The following is a 24,591-nucleotide window of genomic DNA, read 5'->3' as shown; positions in this document are numbered from 1 at the left end:
TCCACTAAGTAGTTGCCACATATGTTAAATGTTTGATCCAGTGTCTAGAACCCTGTTTTATTTTCCTATTTTTGGAAAAATTGGGGAATTTGCCATTCTCTCCCTTGGTGCCTAAAACAAATCTCTTGAGGTTTTTTATACCCTTAAAAGGGTCTAAAGGCCATGTTAGTGTCAAAGAGTAAAAGTGACTAGTCATCCCTTTTGAAAATACAGAAAATTAATATAAATTAATCATACCAATTTAAGAAATGGTTCTAAGTTTTTTTTGTTTGATTTTCAGGAGGACCCAAATGACATTGATGCACTAAAAAAGAAAGACCCTCGCAGTAACAATGGGGAAGACAAAGCACAAAATGTGGAGACCCTACCTCCAGGTATTGCGGTAATGTTTGTTGCCAAAGTAAAAAATCCAAAACTAAGAGAAGCTGGGGCTGTGAATTTTTCTGATAGAGGCTTTTACCCAGGAAGGGAGAGAATTATTATGCAAAATGTGGATTTGCTTTAATTCTGAAAACTTCAACTTTCTGAACTCTAGCCCACCTTGCGAGTAAAAATACCTATTTTGCTGAGGCTTGGTCCTAAAATACTCTATCTACATTTGATCCATGCCTGCTCATGCTATAAGCTGTTCCCTGCGTACAGATTCATTTGTTGGAAGAAGGCTCTTGAACAAGAGGTGCTCCAGTTCTCTCCACTGGTAGGACTGGCAGGTGGTATGCACTCCCCATTGGAAAGTGATACTTGACACATGAGCCCAGTGTTGAATCTTCAATCAGGAGCAGGTCATTTTAGCTACAAATTGAAAAACAAAACAAAACAGGCTTTTCTGATAGAGATTGTGTTTCTTTTGTGTAACAGCCTGTCTAGGCCAGGGGTAGCCAACCTGAGCCTGAGAAGAAGCCAGAATTTACCAATGTACATTGCCAAGGAGCCACAGTAATACATCAGCAGCCCCACGTCAGCCAACGCCCCTGGCTCCCAGTGCCTCCTGCCCACTGGCAGCTCCGTTGATCAGCACTTCCCTCTCCATCCCTCCCTGCACCTCCCGATCAGCTGTTTTGTGGCCTGCAGGAGGCAGGGGGGCGAACAAGGACATGGCAGGCTCAGGGGAGGGAAGGGGTGGAGTGGGGACAGGGCCTGTGGCAGAGCCAGGGGTTGAGCAGTGAGCACCCCCCAGCACCTTGGAAAGTTGGCACCTGTAGCTCCAGCCCTGGAGTCGATGCCTATACAAGGAGCCGCATATTAACTTCTGAAGAGCCGCATGTAGCTCCGGAGCCACAGGTTGGCCGCCCCTGGTCTAGGCTAATGTATGGGCTATAAGCTTTATGTGCTCCAAAGCAAAGTGACATCTTTTCCCACTCATATCTGACATTCTCTAGCATATAACGTATGAATGGAGCAAGGAGTCCAGTGTCTTTATTTAAGAGGAACAGGGACATTTCCTGAGGTATGAGCTAGGAAAGCCTCAGTTGACCGTGGGATGTGCTCATTTATGTATTTATCAGTATAGGTTTGTTCCTCTTCCTAATACTCCTGTTGCTGTAAAACTGCTGTTTTGCAGCAGTGGTAAACATGCACAGGTAGAATTAAAGTACCAAGGAGTAAAAAAGCTAATAACTCACTAGAATGGTCTCCGATGCCTAGCACTTGAAGAACAAGTGTATCTTGCAAAGGAGATTACTTTCTACCAGATGGTTCCACAATATATTTTCTCTCATTGATCTTCTGTACATATCCAGATGCTTCGTTGGGAGCAATTATAACCCAAACATCTGGACTAGTATAGATGATCTTGAAGAAAATTAACAACCTAGGAGAATTTTCCTCTGTGCTTTAAGCAGGATTTGCTATAATTTCCAGCATGTTTTTGTTTTGTAATCTTAAAATCTGGTGCAGCATAAACTATTTAAATTAATGGTTTTTCCACCCTATGGTCTTTGGCCCAGCTTGTCTTAGTCACTTAAGGAAATATAATTGTTATGAACATTTATTTTCTAGCAAAATATATATATTTGAGTATTATGCACACCACAGATTAGAAATTAAATTTTTTTAACAATTTATTTTCCAGTTTATCCATGTGCGTAAACACTTGGTGATAATTCAGTTAGTTTGGTTTCTAGCAGTCATTTTTCTGTACAGGTTTTTCCTTAACAGGCCTCTTTGCAAATATGTTTAATACCTCTCAGTTTTACTATAGTTTAGCTTTTCTTGTGACTTTTAGCTACAGCTCTTCATTTGTAGGGATTGGGCTACTTAGTCATGGTTTAGGGCAATGGTCTTCAAAGTATGAGGCATACCCCCCCAGGAGGTGTAGTGGGGGCAGGGAGGGAGCATCACCCAGCCCTGCCCTGTCCCATCCCCAGCTTTGCTCCAGCCCCAGCCCTTGGCTCCCACTCTCAGCCCCTGGCAAAAGTTTGGGCACCACTGGTTTAGGGCTTCCAGGCATATATCAAATGCTTTTGGCTTTCCTCCTAAGTAGGTGAGACCTTTCCATTGGTCATAGGGCGAAGACACAGGTGTTGGGATGGGTATGGGGAAAACATGGAAAGGGAGGATATAGAGGTTTGTCCTAAAGATAGTAAGGGAGAGTTCAGGAGCTGGAGAATATGGAGCCAGGAATGAGACCAGATGCCAGAATGTTCAGAAAGGAGGTCTGTTGACCAGTCTCTCCTACCTGAGTAAGAATGATGAATAAGAATCAACATACTCTGGCAGAGTACACAGCGCTCAAAGAATATATTGTCACAGTATTATACTCTTAAAATAGTATGAGCATTTTTAATGAGTGATGCACATAATGTTGTGAATACACAGTTATGGGATCTTGAATCCAGACTTCTGCAAGCTTTGTGCAACTTTTTTAATGGAAGTGGTTAGGCTTCAGCTATTTGCCTTTTTCCTTTTTTTCTCTCTTTGGTTCACTATTCCCTTCCTGCTTTTCAGTTGAGGTTTAGGAGAGGTGCTGCTTGTTTCGGCCTTCCGCAACATTGTATTTCCAGAGCTCCAAGGAAAGCAAGGAATTGTTTTCTGAGAGCTCAGTGCACAAATATTTTAAAAAGTAGAACTTGGGAGTCAGTCTTTATACAAAGCCATTAACATTTTAAAGGTAAATTGACATTTTACCATCAAAAACTCTATTCATGGTGCTGTGTTCAGGGGTTCTCCCAACAAATTTTTAGGTGGCCTCAAAGTGTGGCCACCAACTCTTGCTGGTGGCTGCTGACAATTTTTCCTAAAATACTTAAGTTTAGGAAAAACAAATAAATATGCATGCATACATGTCCAAATCATTGTAATTTATTTATACAGGTTTTTTTTGCAGACTTGGTAATTAAAAATTAATATACAGTTGTCTGTTCTTTACTGGCCTAAACAGAATAGAAACACAAATAAGGTGCTTTGCATGTTTTGCTTTTTTGGTTGTGTTTTTTTTAGACTTGCTAGCTAGTAAGTCTGTTGCTGTGAAAAGTGGTATTTGTATATTTGTTAATATCACCTTTCAAGCAGACCTACTCAGCCCCAGCAAGCTGGGGGACAAATTAAGCCTTGGATGGGGAGGTGAGTAGGGGGTCATGGGAGGAGATAGATGGGAGGCAACTGGGGTGATGGGGGTGTCAGGGCAGAAGCCTAGAGTCCTGCTGCATGGATGGGGACTGGAAGAGACAGCGGGAGCCAGGGGTGATGTGTGGGGGATGAGCCCAGAGCTGAAGCTGGAGAGCTTGCGGCTGGGGGATGGAGCCTGCTGCTGCAGGGACCAGCCCCTGCTGGTGGCCCTGGGGGAGGGGCTGCTGCTTTGTCCTCCCCCCCCCCCCCCCCCAAATCGCCTAGGAGGCTGTGGCTGCAAGAAAAAACCATGGTTGCCGTATGGAGCCATGGTGGCCGTATTTGAGAAATGCTGTCCTAAATCATTTGATACATCACTGCATCTTCAACACCGTAGGGAGCTAAATTCCCATACTGTGAAGTGGTGGTATCAGCTTTAGCAGGGGTAAAGCAAAACCCTGACTGCTTGTCATGACAGATTACTAAAGAAGAGATTTATTTCCAGCTCGTATGTATTAGTATCAATCTTTAATTGTATTAAATTAACCATTTGTGATTATACATTTTAATTAAAAGCATTGCATTTCCCTTGTTGAGTAAAGGAGTTATTAACTACACCTTCGAACCTGATAGTACAATTTTTATAAAGGACGTATAAAAATAATATTGAGACTCTGAGATTAAAACTAATCAAGGAACCTTCCCTATTTTAATTACTTAGTTAAAAAAAATTTCTGGCTCTCTTCCCAGTACAGGTTACTCCATTTTAGACTAGAGTAACATCAAAAATATTTTAAATGGTCCTTCTTGGAGAGGATTTAAATGTTACTGCACAACTGAAATGACATTCCAGTTCTCTTCCGCTCCATCTCTTTGATAACAAACACAGTCTAGCAGTTACTGACATCCACATTAAGGTAACTATACAATATATCCCACTGGTATTGACCTATGTTTAGTTGTAAAACTAGGTCCAAAAAGTGAGCTCCTAATCCCCACATCACCTGTGGCTGCTACTTGGGTTGAGGATTTCCTGAGTAGCTCACCTGCTATTCTTTCCCGCCTTCAACCCCCTCTTTCCTTTACGTATCCCCCATATGCTGTTCCTGCTGGGGTCTTGCTCCCCATCCCACACAACTATGCCTACTGCTGGAGTTTCACCTGTTCCCTTCCTTCACATACAAGTTCATCTGCTCGGTCATCTCTTCTCTACCAGTTCAGTTAATTTATTCTGTGGCCCATTTCCTTCTCCCTTTTCCCCTCAGATCTCCTCTGTTCTTTTTCCTCCAGGTTCATTCTGTAGGCCAGGGATGGCCAAAGCATGATATGTTCAGCTTCCCTTCTGTCCCTGGCCAAAGCTAGTGCAAGTACTCTAGAGTCATCTCTGCCAACCTTCTACAACTTGGAAATTCCCCAATCTCCAGTTGCTTTATTACAGCAACTCTGTACCTTTTTTGCTGCTGCCACCCAGGATCTGGCCCTAAGTCTTGAGTTAGGGAAAAGGAAGCAGAAGTAGAAGTGAAGATCCTTTTAAAGTAGATAGCTCTAATTTAGAGAGGGAAGACAACATAGAGACGACTGTTTCTAAGTAGAACTCTTTTCAAACTTTTTTAGGCGTCATCTGCTTTTTAAAATAAATGAATATGCTTTCATAAATTCTAAAGCTACTGTCACTAGCGCTTACAAATAAAATGTGAAACAAAACATTTGAAAATTCTTTTACTTACCTGTCAACCCAAATTCAGGCTTTTGAGTTTCCTTAGCTGACTGCATCACTAATGCCTAAAGCAGTGCAAGTCTCTACTGCTCTCTTAATCTGTTAGTGATTAGGAATATGATTTTTCTTTTTCTTTTTCTTTTTCTTTTTTTTTCTTTCAGTCTTGTTGGATACTAACTTCCTGTCCTGAAACTTAATCTGATATCCTATATGAATCAGAACCACAATTTTTGGGGAAAATTTTATTTTTAGTTTAACAGTGAGTGTCTAATAAGCTAAATCAAAACTACACTGTATAGCACATACTCTACAAAGTTTAGGAAACATGTTCTATCAATATCGCATCAGGTAAAATATAAGCTAAATATTTAATGTATTTGTACCTGCCTTTTAATGCAATTTGACAGTTGGAAACAGACCCCACTCTCCAAGCCGCCAATAAATGCTCACCAGTAGCTCTGAAAAATGAGTTCCCCAGTAGTAAAAAGAAAAGGAGGACTTGTGGCACCTTAAAGACTAACCAATTTATTTGAGCATAAGCTTTCATGAGCTACAGCTCACTTCATCGGATGCTGTAGCTCACGAAAGCTCATGCTCAAATAAATTGGTTAGTCTCTAAGGTGCCACAAGTACTTTCCTTTTTGCGAATACAGACTAACACGGCTGTTACTCTGAAACCTTCCCCAGTAGTGCGTGTATACTGGGAAACAAAGCAGATAACATATAAAAATACATGATCAGTTGCTGGAGAAGGTTGATTAATCGAGCCTTTAATCTTAAAACTTAATTATTAGTAAATTGTCAAACACTACCCTCTTTACAGCTTCAGAGACAATATCCTTGTTTTTGCTGAGCCACATTTTAATTTCCCTTTGCACACTTACAATTTACAGTAGTTCACTTGAACTGTTGTAGTTTATAACCATGCAATGCCACATGAGCAATTCTAGCTGATGTAAACCTGTCTTATGAGAACACTTGCATTGGTCCCTCCAACTGCTGCCGTACCAGAGCATTGTAGGTACGCATTCCACAGTTGCCAGTGCAAGTCCCTGAAGCAGGGGTTGGTGGGAATACCATTTCACTATTGAAGAGGTGCTGTAACTATTTTAAAAAGTGATTCATATGCATTAACATTTTTAATGTATACAGTAGTATGTATTTTGTAAAATTAAATGTCAGTATTACATTAAAATAGCCTTTATTTTTTAATCCAGAAAAGCTTTAGGATTGAATGCATTGCACTTTATAAAATGGAAAACTATTATTTGATGCATATTTGAAGTTACTGTAGTTTAATATGAATCATCAGGTGTATATGTGATTGTCACAGTTTTGGGCTAACTAAATCTTTGACCTCTGTGGTCTGCTCAAGGAATCCCCTCTCAGGCCTCTAGCCATCACCATTCTCTGAGCAGGGACACATATCCCTCTCCCTCTTAACCCAGGGGGTTTAGACTTGCAGCCCCCTTGTTTATCTCCACAAGTCTGAGTCCAACACCTGCTTGTTGCTTTCTCTTCCAGGGCTTTGACCAGTGTATGCCAGTAGTTCCAAGTAGTCAAACAGCTCTTTCAGAGCAGAGTACATTTATTTTAGGATAAAAAACCTTGAAAACATGTAAAACAATAAGAGGATTAAATGCCTGTTAAGTTCACCAGAAGCCCCCACCCCTGCCATCAGTTTACAGGAATTGGAATCCCTGATAAGTTCCAAAGTCTTTCAGATCTTTCAGTCAGGCTTTGCCTCTCTTGGTTATCTGGTCATGTCCATTTGTAGCCCAAGAAGCCCCTTATGTCAGTTCAAACTCTGTTTTTATATCCAAACCCTCCTGTTTTTAGTTTCAAAGTCTCCTGAAACATGTACAACCAGTCACTGTCCCTTTCCCCAGGTGGTCAGGCGTCAAACACTGGGTATCTGCATAACCAGCCTTGGGATTTTGCGTTGATCATCCATCATGATTCCACAGGGAAACCACCTGGTGAGCCAGGAACAGACAAATACTTAGAACATTCACAGCTCTTTGTATCATGCGTGCCCATAGAGCCTGGTCTATCTCAATATAATAGTCTCTGACTTTTTTCATGCTTTCAAGGGCTCACTCAAATATACAGATAACATTCCTAATGTTAGATACAGAGGTCTCGAGATATACCTGTTTGCCATATCTCTCACAGTGATATTGCACATATTGTTTACTGGAGTGCTTGCAGGGGTATTGTGGAACACTGCTAGGAAAATCAGCTCCCATGGTAGAGCTGCAGCATTAGCACTAATGGTATATGCTGTCTCTGCAAAAGTGCTGAGTGACTTGGGGCAGGAGAAGTGATAAGCCTTGTTTCAAATAGGAGCAATTGTGCATTATTGCAAACTGTTGTGTGAAGATGTTGCAAGTGTTTGCAATGTCAGAATTCTCAAGTGTAGAACTGACTTCAAAGGGTAGATCCCTGAAAATGTCCTGAGAGAAATTTTGGAAGACTCATAGAAGTTTCTTTTTACCACTCTTAAGGTTGGGCTTTGACAGCTACAAAGTGTTCCCTCTGTTGCATTTTCACTAATTGGAAGCTGAAAATCTGTTTTTCTACCCATAGTGCTGTAGTCTCCCCTCTTGCTCGCTTCACAGGTGCTAAATAAATGTTTTTCAGTCTGTTACATTTTGGTCTCTCTGGTTCTGGCTTTTCTGCATATTTTCTTCAGCATCTTTTGGGAGGTAAATTCATTTGTAGGAGGTGTTCAATCTGAACTAATTGAATAGCTCTTAAACCTGTAATTCAAAATATAGGAATCTATGTTCTTTCTCTGTGACTAGACTGTCTTAAAATATTTACTTCCCATGGCTCCTCTGCTTTTCACTAGTACTTGCTGTTCAGGTAAACTGTCAGTATTTGAACTCCAAACACCACCACCGCAGGCTTGGTCAGAGCTAACTTCATTCATCAGCTCCTCAGATGGCTCAAACTCTAGAGAATCTCAAATCTACTCAGTGATTTTCTTTTCAGTAAACTGTTTCCATTCTTGATGGATTTTTGTCTCACACAGTATTTTGGTATCAGTCTTATTTTCCAGCAGAAATTCCAAGTGGAATTCTGGTTGGCTATATCTTCAGTTAGTTGTGTAACAGACAGTCCTAACTCACTTTGCACACTGTGCAAATTGGCAACAGTAAAGGTGTATTTGAAATGTCTGACCAATCTCTGGCTGCCCTAATGAATGCCTGTTAGGCCACATCTACACTACCCGCTGGGTCAGCGGGTAGCGATCGATCTATCGGGGATCGATTTATCATGTCTAGTGTAGATGTGATAAATCGATCCCAGATCACTCTACTGTCGACTCCGGAACTTGACCAGGATGAGAGGCGGAAGCAGAGTCGACGGGGGAACGATGGCCGTCGATCTCGCGCCACAAGGACGCAAAGTAAGTGATTCTAAGTCTGTCTAGGATACGTCGACTTCAGCTATGCTGTTCTCGTAGCTGAAGTTGCATAGCTTAGATGGATTTCTTCCCTCTTCCCCCCTTCTCCCCCACTCCCCCCCAGTGTAGACCAGGCCTTATACTAGTACACCCATGAAGCAGAGCAGCAGGTTATGGGTAAAGTATCCTAAGGTATATGCTTTATTTGCCTAAAAACTTTTGTTAGCATCCATGGGGTGCTCCAAGAGAATGACACACTCTCTGCCAATCTGCCACTTACTGGACTTTCCCAAAAATACCTCTGAAATGACAGTTCCCTGTGTTGCTTTTGAAAAACTCCCAGTGAAGCGTAACTTCTTGTGAACATGTTAATTATCAAACACACTGACCCCAAGAGAGTGTTGCTTTGTGTCGTCATTTGTTTGGTGTCAGCAGCATGCTTGGTGCTACACAGCAACTTTAATATGGTGCCTTCAAGAACACTTTGCAGTAAAATAGCAATTAGTTGTTAGGGGTAACACTATTTGTGCTCAAGTGGTTTTGAGTCAGAAAGCATAAATCCTGTACCATTGCAATAGGTTGGCTGTCAGTGGCCATATAAGGAAGGTTAATTTATTTTAAAATAAAAATTAAGAACAGAGAATTTACCATTTGTTTTCTAGATGCAAACCAAGCTTCTGGTGTATATCACAAGATCAGTAATTTTATGAAAGTGTTCATCCTCTCAGAAGAGAACATTGCTTTATCTTAATTCCTTACTGCAATGTTAGAAGAAGCAGGCTTCGGATAAAGCATACATCTCCATAAGCATGCCAGTACTGTATTACCAGGGATCGCATAGTGTGCTCCTTAGTAAAGAGTTAACCTGCTCATGACAAAACCTAAAAGCTACAAAGTGTTCCAACTAGTTCATGTATTTCATATCAGAAAGTGGTCAAGTGTCCTAACTATTGGTAGCATTTATGTCTTACAAAATAACTTATAAAATTTACTTTTAACCAAGTTTATGAAGAACAAACCTTTAGAGCATGGAGATACAAATCATTATTTTTTAAATATGAGACTGGCTAAATTAAACCATAGAGGTTTGGTTTAGTGAAGTTAATTGAAATCTAAACTGGAAAAATTAAGTGTCTGTCTTGGGGTGTAAATCTGTGCTTGAATGATCAGCTGCCTGATGTGGAAATGCCCTTTTAAAGTGGAACATATGGTTCCTGAGGTTAAAACCTGTAACTGAGGAAAGCAGCATGGTCTAGTGATTACAGTAGCAGCAGGACTAGGAGTCGGAATACCATTAATTCATTTCCTACTGAAACTTTGCACTAGTCAATTGTGTGACTCCGAGCAAATAACTTTGTGCATTAGTGTAACCCAGATATAAAAGAAGTGTATTGCCTGCCTCATTGAAGTGTTAAAGCTTCATTTATTTTAAAGCACTTTGATCCGGTAAAAGTGAAAACTTTGATTTCAGACATTTGAAAACTAGAGCTTAAATGCTTCAGATCTGTGATGCAAATATTTAACTTTGGGTTTCTTCCTTTTTAGGAAAAGTTCGATGGCAAGATTTTGATCAAGACAGTTATGTTGGTGTCACTATGGTCCGATCTGGTCAAGACCCATACGCTCGTAATAAGTTCAATCAAGTAGAAAGTGACAAACTGCAAATGGACAGAAACATACCCGATACCAGGCATGATCAGTAAGTGCCAAACTCAGCAGTTGTTGAGTTAATCAGTTACTCTTAATTTATGGCTCTTGAGTTGCATAGGTCTCTTCTATACCCTGCACGGTTGTGTCTAAACTGCCAAAAATGAGAATTTCCTGGCCCAAGCACCTGGACTGATGCTACGACTTGGCTTTAAACATGATAAAAAATGTTTAAGCTTGCCTGCACTTTGTCTACTGTACAGTTTCTACTTTTCTTATCACCAGTTGAACTGGTGGTGAATTACATGTCTTGTTTTTGCTAGTGTTGACAAAGACCTGGTGGCCGTTCTGTAGTGTGTGTGTGTGTCTAGTGCTTTGCTATTACTGGATCCCAGGCAGAATAAGCAAAATGCCAAAAACTGTAGCCCTTCTGTTGCAGGTTGCCTGCGATGGTTCAGGAAGAGTCATGAACTGTCTGAAGCTCAAATCCCGTCCTGAGTAGCTGAGCTGTGCCTCATGGAATTCCTTCAGGTCTGGGGGTTGATAGAATCCACACGTGTATACCTACTCTTGCTCCAGCCTCAGGCTATGGTAGCTTCCACACTGCTTGTGCCCCAAAATACACCGGGTGAACATTCAGTGGATTCACAAAGCAGTGGGACGACTGGGTATCAGTGTACAGGAATATAAGAGAGCTCCATGACATGTCGTGAGTGCACATGTAGTGAGCAGCTCACCTGCACATGAGTTAGTATAAGGAAGAGGGCACACTTGTTTGCCCCAAGAGGTGTGAACTACCTCAGTTTATGTCAGTGGGGTGTTAACTTTGAAGTCTGTGGGTGTGCATACACTACGGAGACAATACTGGCGTAGCTACAGCACCATAGCTATGCCGGCATAACCCCATGGTGTGTAGACGCACTAACAGCAATGGAAGGGGTTTTTCTGTCACTGTAGAAATGTCACCACTTAAAGCGATGGTAGCTAGGTTGACGGAAGCAGTTCTCTATCTATGTAGCTGCATCTACACTGGGGGTTAAGTTGGTGTAGCTATGTCAGTTGGGTATGGATTTTTTTTTTCATATCCTTGATGGCTGTAGCTATGTTGACCTAAATTTTAAACCTAAACCAGTCCTGTGTGTCTCTAGACGTGATAGAGACTATTCAAAGAAACTGTGATCCATTGCTGATAGTGGTAGTCAGGTTCCCTCTGAACTGATACTGAAAATGGCTTAACTAACAGTTTAGATGGGAGAAAACCACTTTCATTATCAGTTTAGGGAGACTCTTTGCTGACCACGCTCTTGACAATGGATTGCAATGTAGATTGTGGGGGTGGGGGGAGAAATATGTGTCGTCTTTAGCTTTTTTGAGCATTAAAACTATACTTTTGGAATGTCTACGAGACTTCGAGCATTTCCCTCTTGCCCATTTTAACCTTGTGTGAACCTTGAGCACTGAGGACACGTAGGCTAAATCTTCTGACTTGTTACCCACTGGATGACTTATCAAGGTTTGCATTATTCATGATACTACAAAACCCAGTATTATATTTTGTCTTATTGCAGAGTCACTGGATAAGGATATGATTCTTCAGCTGTTAAAGATTAGCTAGTTATATAGTATTGTAGACAAAGAAACCTTATTTTTAATATGTATACGTAGGTGTGGAAACTAGGAGTGCGGGGAGTGCTCCAGCACCCCCAGGTTTTACGTGGGGCCACTGGCTTGGGTCCTGGCTTGGGTCCTTGGGTCCTGGCCACCAGCCCTGTTGCCTGGCTGCTGGCCCCACGCCCAGGGCTCCGGGCCAGGGCCCCACTTCCAGCCTGTGGCCCCAAGCCCGGGACTCTGCTTCCCAGCCCTGCACCTGGGGTTCGAGTCCAAGCCTCTGGCCCTGTACCCCTGGCTCTGGTCCTGGCTGCTGGCCCTGTACCCAGAGCCTGGGGCTCTGCTCTTGGGGCAGTAGCTTCACTCACTGGCCCTATGCCTGGGGCCCTGCACCCAGCCCCCCGCTCCTGGGGTCCCAGCCGCTAGCCTCACTCCCGGGGCTCCACTTCTGACTCTGCATGTGGAGTCTCGTCTGTGGGCTCATGCTTGGGGCTCTGCTCCTGGCCCTGTGCCCACCCCCAGCCTTTCCCTCTTACCCCTGTTTGGGGTTGTGTCTCCCCCCCACCCCCCCCACCCCCGAGACACGGCATTGCTCCCGGCTGCAGCTGAGGGGGTTGCGGATAGGAGTAAGGGGCTGGATTTCAGTGCCCCCACTGTTATAAGGGTTCCAGCACCACTGTATGTATTTCAAAATGGTGTGCGTAGACCTCCAAGTGTAAGGCTGTAAATTACACTCAAAATTGAAAGTGGCTCCCAGAGTCCCTTGTCATACATAAACTTGCTTCAGTGTTGGTGTTTACACTTAATATTTCCATAAAACTATCTTGGTGTAGTGAAATGAAGAGTTGCTGTGTGGGATACTGATTTATCAGATGAACATATTCGTGTGATCAAATCACATAAGCTCGGGATTTGTCTTTTTGTTTCATGTGAAGCTGAGCAGCATTAAGTCATGCTATTGGTAGTGAATGGTATTGGTGCTCGATGATGGAAAAGCTGTTTAGTTTCTGTGAAGTAAAGAGCACTTTAGCATGAAGATTGCTTTGTCGTCACTATTTTTTTTTCTTCTGGAGTTCAGTTTATAGGAAGAGGTTATGTGAGTAACTAGTGAGTTCTCATTACCAGCTGTTCTTGGTAATTACAACATTCTGGACAGTAACTGACCTGGCATTTCAGTGAGTGGCACATTATGACCCTAATTTAGCAACCACCTATGCTCCCCTGGACATCAAGAGTGATTATTCTAAAAAGTGAAAGAACAGAAAAAGGGATTGATTTCTTTAAAGGGAGGAGTTGGCATTTAACACAGAATTCTAGAATGACGAATGAGTCAGGTACTCAGCCTTTCTGATCCAGCCCTTCTCCCCCCTCAGTGCTGTTAAATGGCCAGGAAAGAATGCTGGAGAACCCACACTGGTGTCTGGGGCATACCTAGAACACATTTAGTAAATGGAATAATGAAATCCAATTGGCTGATAGATTGAAGAGGCTAAACTTACAGGAGCCCAACCAAAACTGAAAAACAAGTCTTTTTTTTCCCCCTTCCCTCCTTGAGGACTGGGTGATAAGAAAGGATGGTTACAATTGTGAATTGTTTTGTCTTTTCCTTACTTCAGGCTGCACATAGTCTTATAAATATTTATATGTTCTGTTTCAGAGTAGCAGCCGTGTTAGTCTGTATCTGCAAAAAGGAAAGGAGTACTTGTGGCACCTTAAAGACTAACAATTTGTTAGTCTCTAAGGTGCCACAAGTACTTCTTCTCTTAATGTTCTGTGGTTTCTTTCAGAATGTGCCAAAAGAAATGTTTGGATCAGAGGGTGTCCTCAGCTGTTTGTGATCATGGATTATTAGAATGAACATATAAATTTGAGAATTAACTTACTTTGTTACCCCTATAACTACAGAAAAAATAGATTTATCCTTTTACTTTCTACAGGTATAGTTATATTGTGTGTCCTTAATTAAATTGTGTTCCATTTTCAGAATGCCTTTTGAGTTCACATGGCATAAATCAGGGGTTCTCAAAATTGGGGTCAGGACCCCTCGGGGGTTGTGAAGTTATTACATGGGTGGTCATGAGCTGTCAGCCTCCACCCCAAACCCAACTTTGCCTCCAGCATTTATAATGGTGTTAAATATGTAAAGAAGTCTTTTTAATTTAAAAAGATGGTTGCACACAGCGGCTTGCTATATAAAAGGGGTCACCAGTACAAAAGTTTGAGAACCATTGGCATAAATCTGTGTTTGCGTCAGTTTTTTCTAATAAAGTCTGTTATAGTGGCCACCTATCCCAATACTTGAATTAGATTTGTCTTTGAAAAAATGATGTTTTTAATACATCTGTGCTTTCCACTAATAATACAGCTTTTTGGGGTAGCTGAGAAGTGTAATGGAATTGAGCTCCACCTATTAAAAAAGGAGGCAACAAAAATAGTCCTTTTGGAGACTATTAGGCAGAATAATTGCCGAAAACAGAAGTAGCTCTCTTGCGGTGTCTAGCCCTTTGCCAAACTCTTGTCAGTCCATTGGCTTATAAGATAGATGACATGTGGTTGCTTTACAGCTGCTGACCTATTGATGGTCTTGTGACTTAGGCTTGGTCTACACTAGAGTTGGATTGACATAGGCTGCCTTATGTCGACCTGGGGCATGCACAAGGGGGACAAGTTGGGACATGCCCCCCCCCTCCCCCCGAATTAATTGGCAGAGGCACAGAACTCCTCCAGCCCCGGTGCTGTGGCGGCAGCACAAAACCTGCCCCTCCAAAAGCAGTGAAATTTAAATTCCTTTGCACGCTCCTGTGTCAACCTAACTATGTAAGCGTCTACACTGCAATGTTGCTTCTGCCAGCGTAAGTTGCCCACTCCACCCACCTAATAACTCTCCCACCACGAGAGGGTAGTGCTTAGGTTGATGTAGATAGGGCGGCACAGTGTCTGTGTAGACACTGCGTTATACTTTAAATCATCTGTTGGCTGCCAGCCCTGCGTGGGGCTTATAGCCGGAGCCCACCCACCCCAGGGGTCCCAGCTGGAGCGGCCTGGTGATGGGGCTGACAGCTGTGAGCCCCAGGGTGGGGGGGGGCGGGGGCGTATAGCTCAGACTGTGGGCCCTGGGAGGGGGGTGCCCCAAAATGCCCCACACAGTTAAGTCTGTGGAGATGCTCCCAGTGAGGACGTGCACCACCAACAGAGAGGGTGTAGTGTGGCCATGAGCAGCAGTGGCTGTACGTCGACCTTCGGCTATGTCTGTTAGCACTTCTGTCAGTAAAGTTTATGTCGCTCAGGGGTGTGGAAAAAAACCACACACACACACACACCCCCAGAGCGACATAAGTTACACCAACAGAAGTGCTGGTGTGGATAGCACTATGTCAGTGGGAGATGCTCTCCTGCCGATATACCTACAGCCGCTCATTGAAGGTGGTTTAATTATGCCAACGGGAGAGCTCTCTCTCCTGTTGGCATAGAGCTGCTACACAGGAGACATTACAGCGGTGCAGCTGCAGTGGTATAGCTGTGCCTCTGTAAGGTCTCTTATGTAGACATAGCCTAACTTAGGTTGACTTAATTTTGTAGTGTAGCCAACGTCTTACTCTTGGGTCTATTCTTTTGTGTTCTGTTATCACCTTCAAGAGCTTAGAGTGTCTTGGCTTAGTACTAGTGGCTCTTCTCGCTCTCATCTCGGTTAGTTTGTTCCCACCCACACTTCTTTGGTTTTTGGAATCCATCTGCTCTAGTGCTGACTGTAGACTACTATTTTGGTATTTAGGCATGCCAATTTCATCTCAGTATCTCATGCTGTTTCTGTACAATTGAGAACATTGGCATAGTGCTAATACAGTGGTTCTCAACTGGGGGTCCGTGAGTCCCGAGCCGACCCGTGGGGTTAAAGCTGGGAGCCCCAAGGTCCCCCCAGCATCCTTTGGGGCAGGAAACCTGAGGCCCCTCTCCCACCCATCTGGCACCTGAAGCCCTGAGTTGTGCCCCACCCCCAATGCCCTGCAGGGCTAAAGCCCTGACCCCCACGCCCCCTCTGGGTTATAGAATTTGTATAGCATGGGGGCCGGGGAGGGAGAGCTCAGAAAGAAAAATGTAGAGAACCCCTGTGCTAATGGATCCACTTTTAGCACTTAACAGTCCCCAAATGGAAAAGTAAATGTCCCAGAACCTTCATTGAGAGATTTGATGGTCCTCACAATAAATTTCAGCTTAATCCATCCATTTTGTATTCTCATTGAACAGGAGAAGGGTAATTGTGTAACCTTCATACACAACCCCAGTGCTGTTCAGCAGTCCGCTCAGAAGCAGTCCTCCTGAAAAAGGATAGGCCTGATATTAAACTCCAACTTCTGTCATCACATTTTCTGAGCCAAAAATGGAACTGACTCTATGTTCTGCTGTAGCTGTAAGGAAATCTGAGACTTTGGTGCCTTGTTTAAAAAGCAGAAAGGAAATGGAGAGTGCCTGACTTGCTTGTAAATTCAGTGGAAATGCATTCTAGTAGGGGTGTGAGATGTCTTAGACTATGAGTGTATAGATGGGCTCACTAACCAGAACAGGTTGATGTGTTCTGAACAACCACGCTTTTCCAAGCTGCACATAAGAGCACTCAACTGTGGGCATTGCACTCCTTATCCATTCCCCACAAGACTGCTTAACTGAAATCTGCATCTGAATGGAATAGAAGCCAGATGAAAATAAACCCACAATCTTTTTGGTTGTCTTCCAAAGTGCTCCCTCTTCCTTCCCTACTCACTTGCTTTGCCAAAAATACTGGAGACAGGAAGGGAATTAAAGGATTCATAGGTGGCCTGTGAACAGGTGATTTTCCCACACTTCAAAACACAGCCCACACACTGTATAGGGCCAAAGCTCATCCCCTTTGTGGTGATTGGCTTTATTTGCAAAGAAACAAATAATTGCATTTCAGTAGCACTTTGAGACCCCAATTGAAATCATAGTTCCATTGTGTTAGGTGCACCTAGTAAGAGTCGTTCTCTGCCCCAATAACAAATTTCAGCCCAAGCCTTCTCCCCTTCTTTAATGCTGATAGGTTTACTCCCTGAGTTCTGTTGAGCCTGAGGCTTCTCAACCCATACTGTTGCATCCACCAGTGAGCCGTCAGGAATACATCGGCCGTTCCCTGCAGCATACAAACACCTGCTGAGAGGGAGGGCCAAGAGAAGGACTGCCATGCTGGTACAGGAGCTAATGGACTCTTAATTCTTGAGTGAAGCCTAAAATCTGATGCTTCTGTCTGCATTTGGGGTGTCAAAGATCATGAAAAGCACAAGTAAGTTACTTTCTTCTCAGTACAACTAAGCACATCTCTTCAATAATACAATAAAGCCTTTTTTAGAAATCTGTGGCAGGAACTTCTCCTTGAAAGTAAAGTGAAATGCAAAAGGAAGTTTGCATGTTAACAATTGATCTAATACACTTTCTATGTACCATAATTAAACAGCCTTGAGAAAAAGGGGCCCTCAAACTTACTGCCTTTTAAAGGAAGAAATAATCAATAAGAGCACTTTTTCCCCCAGGGTTGTGCATTCAGTGGATTTTTAAAGGGATGGTGGTTAAATTTAGATTTTAAAAACTGTTTTTATCAAGTGTTCAAAACACTCTATCAAACACATCTGTGTGGAAAAAAAAAAGTATGAAGGTAAAGTTATTTCATTTCAGAATAAAAGCTTGCAGACTGCTTCCTTGATTTCTGAAGACTTTTTTGCTTTAAATACAGTGTAAGCAAGGTTGGTGCAACCTATTTAATCAAGATTAAATCATTAGTCATTCACAATGTGGAGCTCTTCAATAACTTGAGGAAAACAAAGTGAAACGAGTGGCTTGCTTGTAGCTCTTGAATAAATATACTTAGTGCCAAAAATATTAAAATTAATGGAGTCAATCATAAGTAGGTTAGATAAAATACAGAAATGAAGTAGTTAGGTTAGTTAAACATGGCAGTGCTTTAAAGATGGGAGTAGCTAGGAGAGGCAGAAGAGAGGGGGATGGGGAAGGTATTGGCATCACCTTTGTTTTCTTTAACAATTTGTAACTACAAATTGTATAGCAACCTGAAATTTCCTCACACTTGTGATAGGCACGCTGATTAGAAGAAGATCTTGTATATGTAACGTTAATCATTCTGGAAAGCAGGAAGAATTCCGTTGCTGCCAGGAAAGTATTGAGGGCTTGTCTACACTCTCAGCAATGTAGCTGCATTGGCTTAGTGAAGACGCTACCTATGCTGACAGGAGAGTTTCTCCCATCAGTGCAGGTACTCCACCTCCCTGAGAAGTGGTTGTTATGTCAATAGGAGACGCCCTCCCATCGACATAGCACTATCTACACTAGGAGTTAGGTTGGTATAACTGCGTTGCTGAGGGGTGCGGATTTCCGCACACCAGAGCGATGCAGTTATAGCAACATAAATTTGTAGTGTAGACCAGAGCTCAGTAAAGTGGAGAAACTTGCCTACAGTGTACTGAGAAGTTGTAAAGAGATGGCCTTTTATTTGCCTTTTTGAGGTAAACTTTAATGCATGAGAAATCTAATCCTACATCTGTTTCAACACAGCACTTTCATTTTAAAAAATAAAACCTCAGCCCCCATCTTGTTATAATTTTAATGATCTTACTGGGTAATGTGCATCTTGGAGAGTTCCTCCTTTTGTGTTGAATTGTGATAGCTGATATCCTTTGGACTTGGCTAGAGTAGATGTATGATATACTTCGTTATGCTTAGTTTCTCCATCTGCAAAATGGAGATGATACTTTCCTTTGTGGAGTGTTTTGAGATCTACTGATTGAAAAGCTCTATAACAGCTAGTTTTTGTTGAGGTGGATTGAAAGAGTTTCCCACAATGGTTTCCTATGCTGTTGAACTCCATATGTTGACTGTATGTAGGATGTATAGGTCTGTTTGATCACTTTTCACTAAATCATCCTATAAGGACAGCCTACTCTGGGGAGAGTTAGAAGGGTCCAGGGAATAGGAAGCCAACAAGGAAGATGCTCCTGGGAAAGGGCTGCTTCTGTTTTATGCTTATCACATGGAGCTTGCATTAGAACAAAAATTGACAGTCCCTCTGTAAATTTTAGTTTTTTAGAGTAGTTCTCAAAATGGCATCCACTGACTGCTCTGTCCAGTTTCCACCATATGTCAAAATTGAAGTGAGTCTGTTGCTTTTAACTGGGGCAAAGATAATCATGCCATCAGCCTGGAAACAGAAAAGTGATTTGAAATATTTGATAGAGTGACAGACACAGAGAAATGCTTTTAAGATCTGAGTTTGTGTCACTGAGCGTCATGTTGGCTCCAGCTAAATTGCAGGTGATTTGGGTGGAAGTAGTATATTTTCTCTGAATAAGTTGCTAATTCTTTTCTAAAAAAAAAAAGGAGGGGGGGAATTCATATGAGGATTTATCTCATTCTTTACTTCCTACATTTTTTTTTTTAAATATGGAATCCTTAAACTGCTTTTACGAGTTAAGCTTGTAGATATATTAACTTCTATTTGACATTTATTTAAATAGCAAGGCATTTTACCAGCACAGAATTTTCATCTTTTCTTTAAATTCTGAGGGTGTTTAGAGGAATTAAACAAGTTTCCAAAAGGTATTTTCTTTAGTCATAAAAGTGAAATTAGATTTGAGGTGGGGAGAGGGAGAGAGTTTAGACAGATAGGAGCAGCCTGGGACAAATGGAAGGCAACACTGAGAGGATCCGTTTTTTTGTTTTTGTTTTTTTTAAACTATCTCCATGATATCAGGTATGCTCATATAACAGTAGGCTTTGATGGCCCCTCACAGTAGCAGTAACTGTTGTTATCATGGTGGATGCCTCTGTACAGTTGAAGTTACTGTGGTAACAATGCTGAGCACTAACATGACACAGGCAGCTTTTAAATTTCAGCTTGTAGCTTCAATTTTAACAAAGTTTTAAAATCTTCAAAAAAGGTCTCTGCCTTGCCATGCTTCTGATGGCATCCTTTTTAGTAGTCTTTGAAGTGACGTGACACTTTTAATTTATAGCACTTTACTGTGCCCAAATAGGTTTATAAAGAATTGATTATCCAGCACAGCTCTAGTATTAGTTAAAGATGGTTGGAAAATTGGCTGTTGATCAGATTTATTATTTTATTTATTTTTAAGGGAAGTCCAACAAAAAAAAAACTTTTTACAAAATTCCTGACAGTGGAGTGGCAGGATGTGCATCTTGAACACAACTGCAGTATCATCCTATTTTGCAAACAGTTTGTGGTTCCATGTTAAGGCTGAGTTGAGTTTTGCACTTAAAGCAGGAATTCAAACACTTTATGCATGAAGAAAAGAATATCCTTCCAAAAATTGCAGTACTTTTTGAATATAGAATGAGAAATATAAATAGGTCACATTTAAAATATACAAGAGGCAAATTCTTTCAGATCAAATTTGGAGCCTTGGATTCTCCCTCAAAATAGGAGTGAATTTATTCCCAAGCTTACCCTTTTCAAGGCGAGAAGCTTCCCTGCATCAAATAACTTGACATTTCATAAGATGCATTCTAGTTCAAATTTCCTCATTTGCAAAAGTGCAACAACTAAATGAAGTTAAATGTCACATTTTCAAATCCTACTACATTTTATGAATGTTAACTTCATGATTCACTGGCAAATAGAACAGACTCAAGGTCATTAAAGTGAGATAAGTTTATCCTAAAGAAAAGCAGGTTAATGCTGTTTTTTGGGAATACTAGTTGTAATGTTAGGATATCTAATCCATTTGAGTTGCTTTGGGCCAAAAAATAAAATGCATGACAGCAGATTTAATTTTCAGCATACAGAACCTTTAAGGGACTGTGTTGTGAGCCTCTACTGGTACAACCATTCACAGTGTTTAGGGCAGTGGTACACAATTTTTGTAATGCTCGAATCCCACTGGCAACCTGCTGAGAGCCAGAGTTGTGTGTAATTTGCATATAAATGTACATAGGATTTTAATAAGAGAACTGCCCCCCCCATGGTCAAACACACGTGTAAAAATTGGGCACTTAAATTGGTAGCCTGGCTTTCAAAAGTGCTGTGCTATAGACAAAGAAGTGTTGGACTTTTTGAACTGTGCTGGTGCTATAGACAATATCCAGGTGCCCATTCTGGGCTTACTCCATTAAGTCAATACCTTAACAGAGAAGGCTGCAACTTCCTGGTGATCCAAGCATTGGTGTATCGCTGTGGCTGGATCCTGCGTGGATGTTTAGATGGGGGTGAAAACATGCGTTATACCTTTTTAGTAATGCTCCACTTCTCTGCAGTGGACAAAGGGGCATGGTATTCTCACCTCACAATGGACATTAATGTGGTATCCAACTTCACTGTCACTCTACAGACCATGAACACCAATAGATTGAGTCACGAAGCCAAACCTGGCTCTGCAAATCTTGATGGATAACAGCTCAATTAGAGCATATCTACAGCTGGGAGCAAGCCTCCCAGCCTGGGCAGACAGACTTGTGCTAGTGCACACTAAAAATAGCAATGGACATTGCTGCACCAGTGAAGGCTTGGGGTAAATACCTGAGTTGGACCCGCCCAACCTCCTGGATTTGAGCTCAGGTGACCAGCCTGAGCCATTGAGGATGCAGCAGCATCCATGCTGCTATTTTAATTGTGCTACCTGAAGCCCCTCTAATGCAAATCTGTCTGCCTGGCTGGATGGCTTGTTCCCAGCGGCAGCGTAGACCTTCAAGCCTTGATGGGCATAGCCTTGACGTGTAATCACAACTGTTCTGTGAATATTTGGGTACCATTGCAAGCACTAGTGTGTATATGTATGTGTCATGCTATCGGTGTGCTAGGGATTTGGAGTTGTTAACACTAAAATTATGTAGTGTAGATGGGGCCTTTTATAAGCAGGAAAGGCAGAAGCTTTCACAGCTCTAGCCACTGCCACTTGCTTCTCTATTCCATAAATATTTATAACTTGCCGAGTTTTATGTATAGATCATTGACTCATGTCCTCAGATGTGGAGAATGTTTTTATGCAGGCAGATTCTTTTTTTAACATTTTAAGAAGAAAAATGAGATTCTTACCTAAAAGTGGATTTGATTGTATATTCTAAGCAATGTTTTGTCTGATGTGCTGAGCTTGCTTTAGCTGATGGTGTAGCTAGTCATGGCTGCCCGAACCTACATATTTGTGTGCTTTAGAACAGTGGTTCTCAACCAGGGGTAAGCGGAGGTCTTCCAGGAGGTACATCAACTCATCTAGATATTTGCCTAGTTTTACGAGAGGCTACAAAAAAAGCTCTAGCCAAGTCAGTAAAAACGAAAATATACAGATCATGACTTGTTTAGACTGCCATATATACTATACACTGAAATGTAAGTACAATATTTATATTCCAATTGATTTATTTCATAATTATATGGTAAAAATGAGTCAGCAATTTTTCAGTAATAGTTTGCTTGTGACCCTTTTGTATTTGTATGTCTGGTTTTGTAAACAAGTAGTTTAAGTGAGGCGAAACTTGGGATATGCAAGATAAATCAGACTCCTGAAAGGGGTACAGTAGTCTGGAAAGGTTGAGAACCACTACTTTAAAACACTCAGCTTCTAATAGTAATTAAAAGGACATCAAAGGAAATGAAGTCACTAAGATAGACTAGTGTACATCATTATATGTGGACAAGGATCATTTTTTTAATTCCCCAGACTTTTTGAGATGCATACCATAGGATCTCTTCTAAAGTGCAGCTTTCTCCTGCTCTGTTAACTTTGGAAGGGAACACATGCAATAATTGATAGTATTTTTCAAAGGTATTGCCAATGAGATTTTTAAGCAGCTTAATTTCTCATAGGTCCTGTGGGGGATTAAGCATTTTGGGATTTTGTCTTTTCTAGATTAAACTCTGCACCTATTAGAGATGATGAAAAGTTAGTTGTTAGATGGACTACCCTACCATTATTACTGTTTAGAAGGATTATGTTATGTGTGTGTTTGCACAAATATCATTTCACAGCTACTCTTGTTTTTCAAATTCTGAATTTTAGAATCCTAAAATATAGATTTTTAGAATTACATAGAATATTGTATTTGTGAGCAAGGTCAGTACAGTGCCAGCCACCTAGGAGACCTGTACATGGAATTGGATGTTGAAAGTTGGGGATTGAGCATGAAATTGAGCACCAGTCTCAAACAATCAGAGTGCAGCCCTTTAAACACTCATGTTTAAGAGGTTTACTTAGCTATTTATATTTGGATTTATATAACATGTATTTATCCAAGTTCTAAGTATTATAAAGAGCTTTTTAAAGCACCATTGCACTGAAGTAAAATACAGCAAAAAAAGACCTTTGAGGAATGAATATGTTCACCCTTAAATTCTGATATTGGAATTCGGCATTAGAGAAAATCAGATTTCCCAGAACCAAGGAACTTAAAGATTTGTAATATATTATAGTTCAGGCTCAGATTAGGCTCAGCTTAGGCTCAGACTAAGTTCTACCCAGATCATCAGTGGTATTTTCTAATTATGTTTTAAAGATGTTGGTCTATCCCTTTTTAAATGTAATTGCCACTTAATCTTATATTTAGCAGGGATTGCAATGCTAGTAGTACAAAATGAACTGCTCAACTGAAAAGTGCCTCATCACCTTTGCAAGGGAACAAACACTTTAAAAGAAAATTGAAGACTTGGTCAGATAAAACTTTAATTTGTTTTTCAGTTACTTATTGGGTAAAAATATTTTATGGGAAAGTGCTTCCTCTTTATTTCTTGGAAATAGTATTGAATTTTTATCTAGCCTAACTAGAGTGAGTGAGTGTGTGCATGTGTGTGTGTGTGTATGGTTGGGGGTTTAAAAAATATGGTTAAGGGGTTAAAATGTCACTTCTCAATAAAACATTCCTACTTAATGCTGCTCTTCAGTCAAGTTGTTTCCACAAGCAGTAGTCTGAAATGCCAGTTTTAATTACCAGCTTTTTTAAAAAATAGAACTCACAACTTGAGTAAAATTTTGTATGCATACAGCAGCTTCACAAGAAGATTTCAAAGCAGTTTCCTGCTGTGCTTAAGCAATATTCCCATTTGAAAATTGAGTACTACATCAGTTTGCCCCATCTTTTAATTATTTATTTATTCAGTACTTTATTGTTGCATTCAATCACTCACTGGGAAAGTAGGCTCACCTTCAGGACCATCATTATTTCTGCATTTTCTTTCTCTTCTTTCTCTATCTTCTGTTTTCCCTCTTCCCAGTGGATTTCACTTTTAGCACTTTTCCCATGTCATCTGCTAAAGTGATGAGGCAACAAAACAGTTAAATGTCAGAATGTTTGCTTGCTGGCCAAACTCAGGCAACAGCTGAAACCTCTCCAGTGACAAAAGAGCTCCAACTTGTTCTGCCATCTGCTTGCTCTGCCTTGCTTGTTACTGTTGCACAGTGTACATAGCAGCTCTTGCATGTCAATTCATAGTTTTTACCAAACATTGATAGTAATAGCATATACATACATCTAGACTTGAGTCAGACACATGTTATGCATCCCTGAAAACTCTAGATATATTGATGTGTGCATTTTGATAGAGAAAAGTGAACACTTGAACCCTGTTATTTAATTAACTGTAAAAATCACGTGCTTTCAAATGGTCCCTCAATAAATTAGTCTGAAATACAAA

General features: G+C 41.2%; 1 protein-coding gene across 2 annotated transcripts in view; it reads left to right on the top strand.

Annotated features, from left to right (window-relative positions):
• Positions 1 to 24,591, top strand: part of GALNT2 (polypeptide N-acetylgalactosaminyltransferase 2) — a 154,116-nt gene that overhangs the window by 80,179 nt on the left and 49,346 nt on the right. For both annotated transcript variants that reach the window (XM_073338037.1, XM_073338038.1), the window contains exons 2-3: positions 281 to 374; positions 10,221 to 10,374. In XM_073338037.1, coding sequence (XP_073194138.1) covers positions 281 to 374; positions 10,221 to 10,374 — 248 coding nt within the window. The remainder of the gene's footprint in view (positions 1 to 280; positions 375 to 10,220; positions 10,375 to 24,591) is intronic.

This window comes from Lepidochelys kempii, chromosome 3 (assembly GCF_965140285.1).
Source record: "Lepidochelys kempii isolate rLepKem1 chromosome 3, rLepKem1.hap1, whole genome shotgun sequence".
NCBI classification, from domain to species: Eukaryota; Metazoa; Chordata; order Testudines; family Cheloniidae; genus Lepidochelys; species Lepidochelys kempii.
This window is presented reverse-complemented; position numbering and strand designations above follow the sequence as displayed.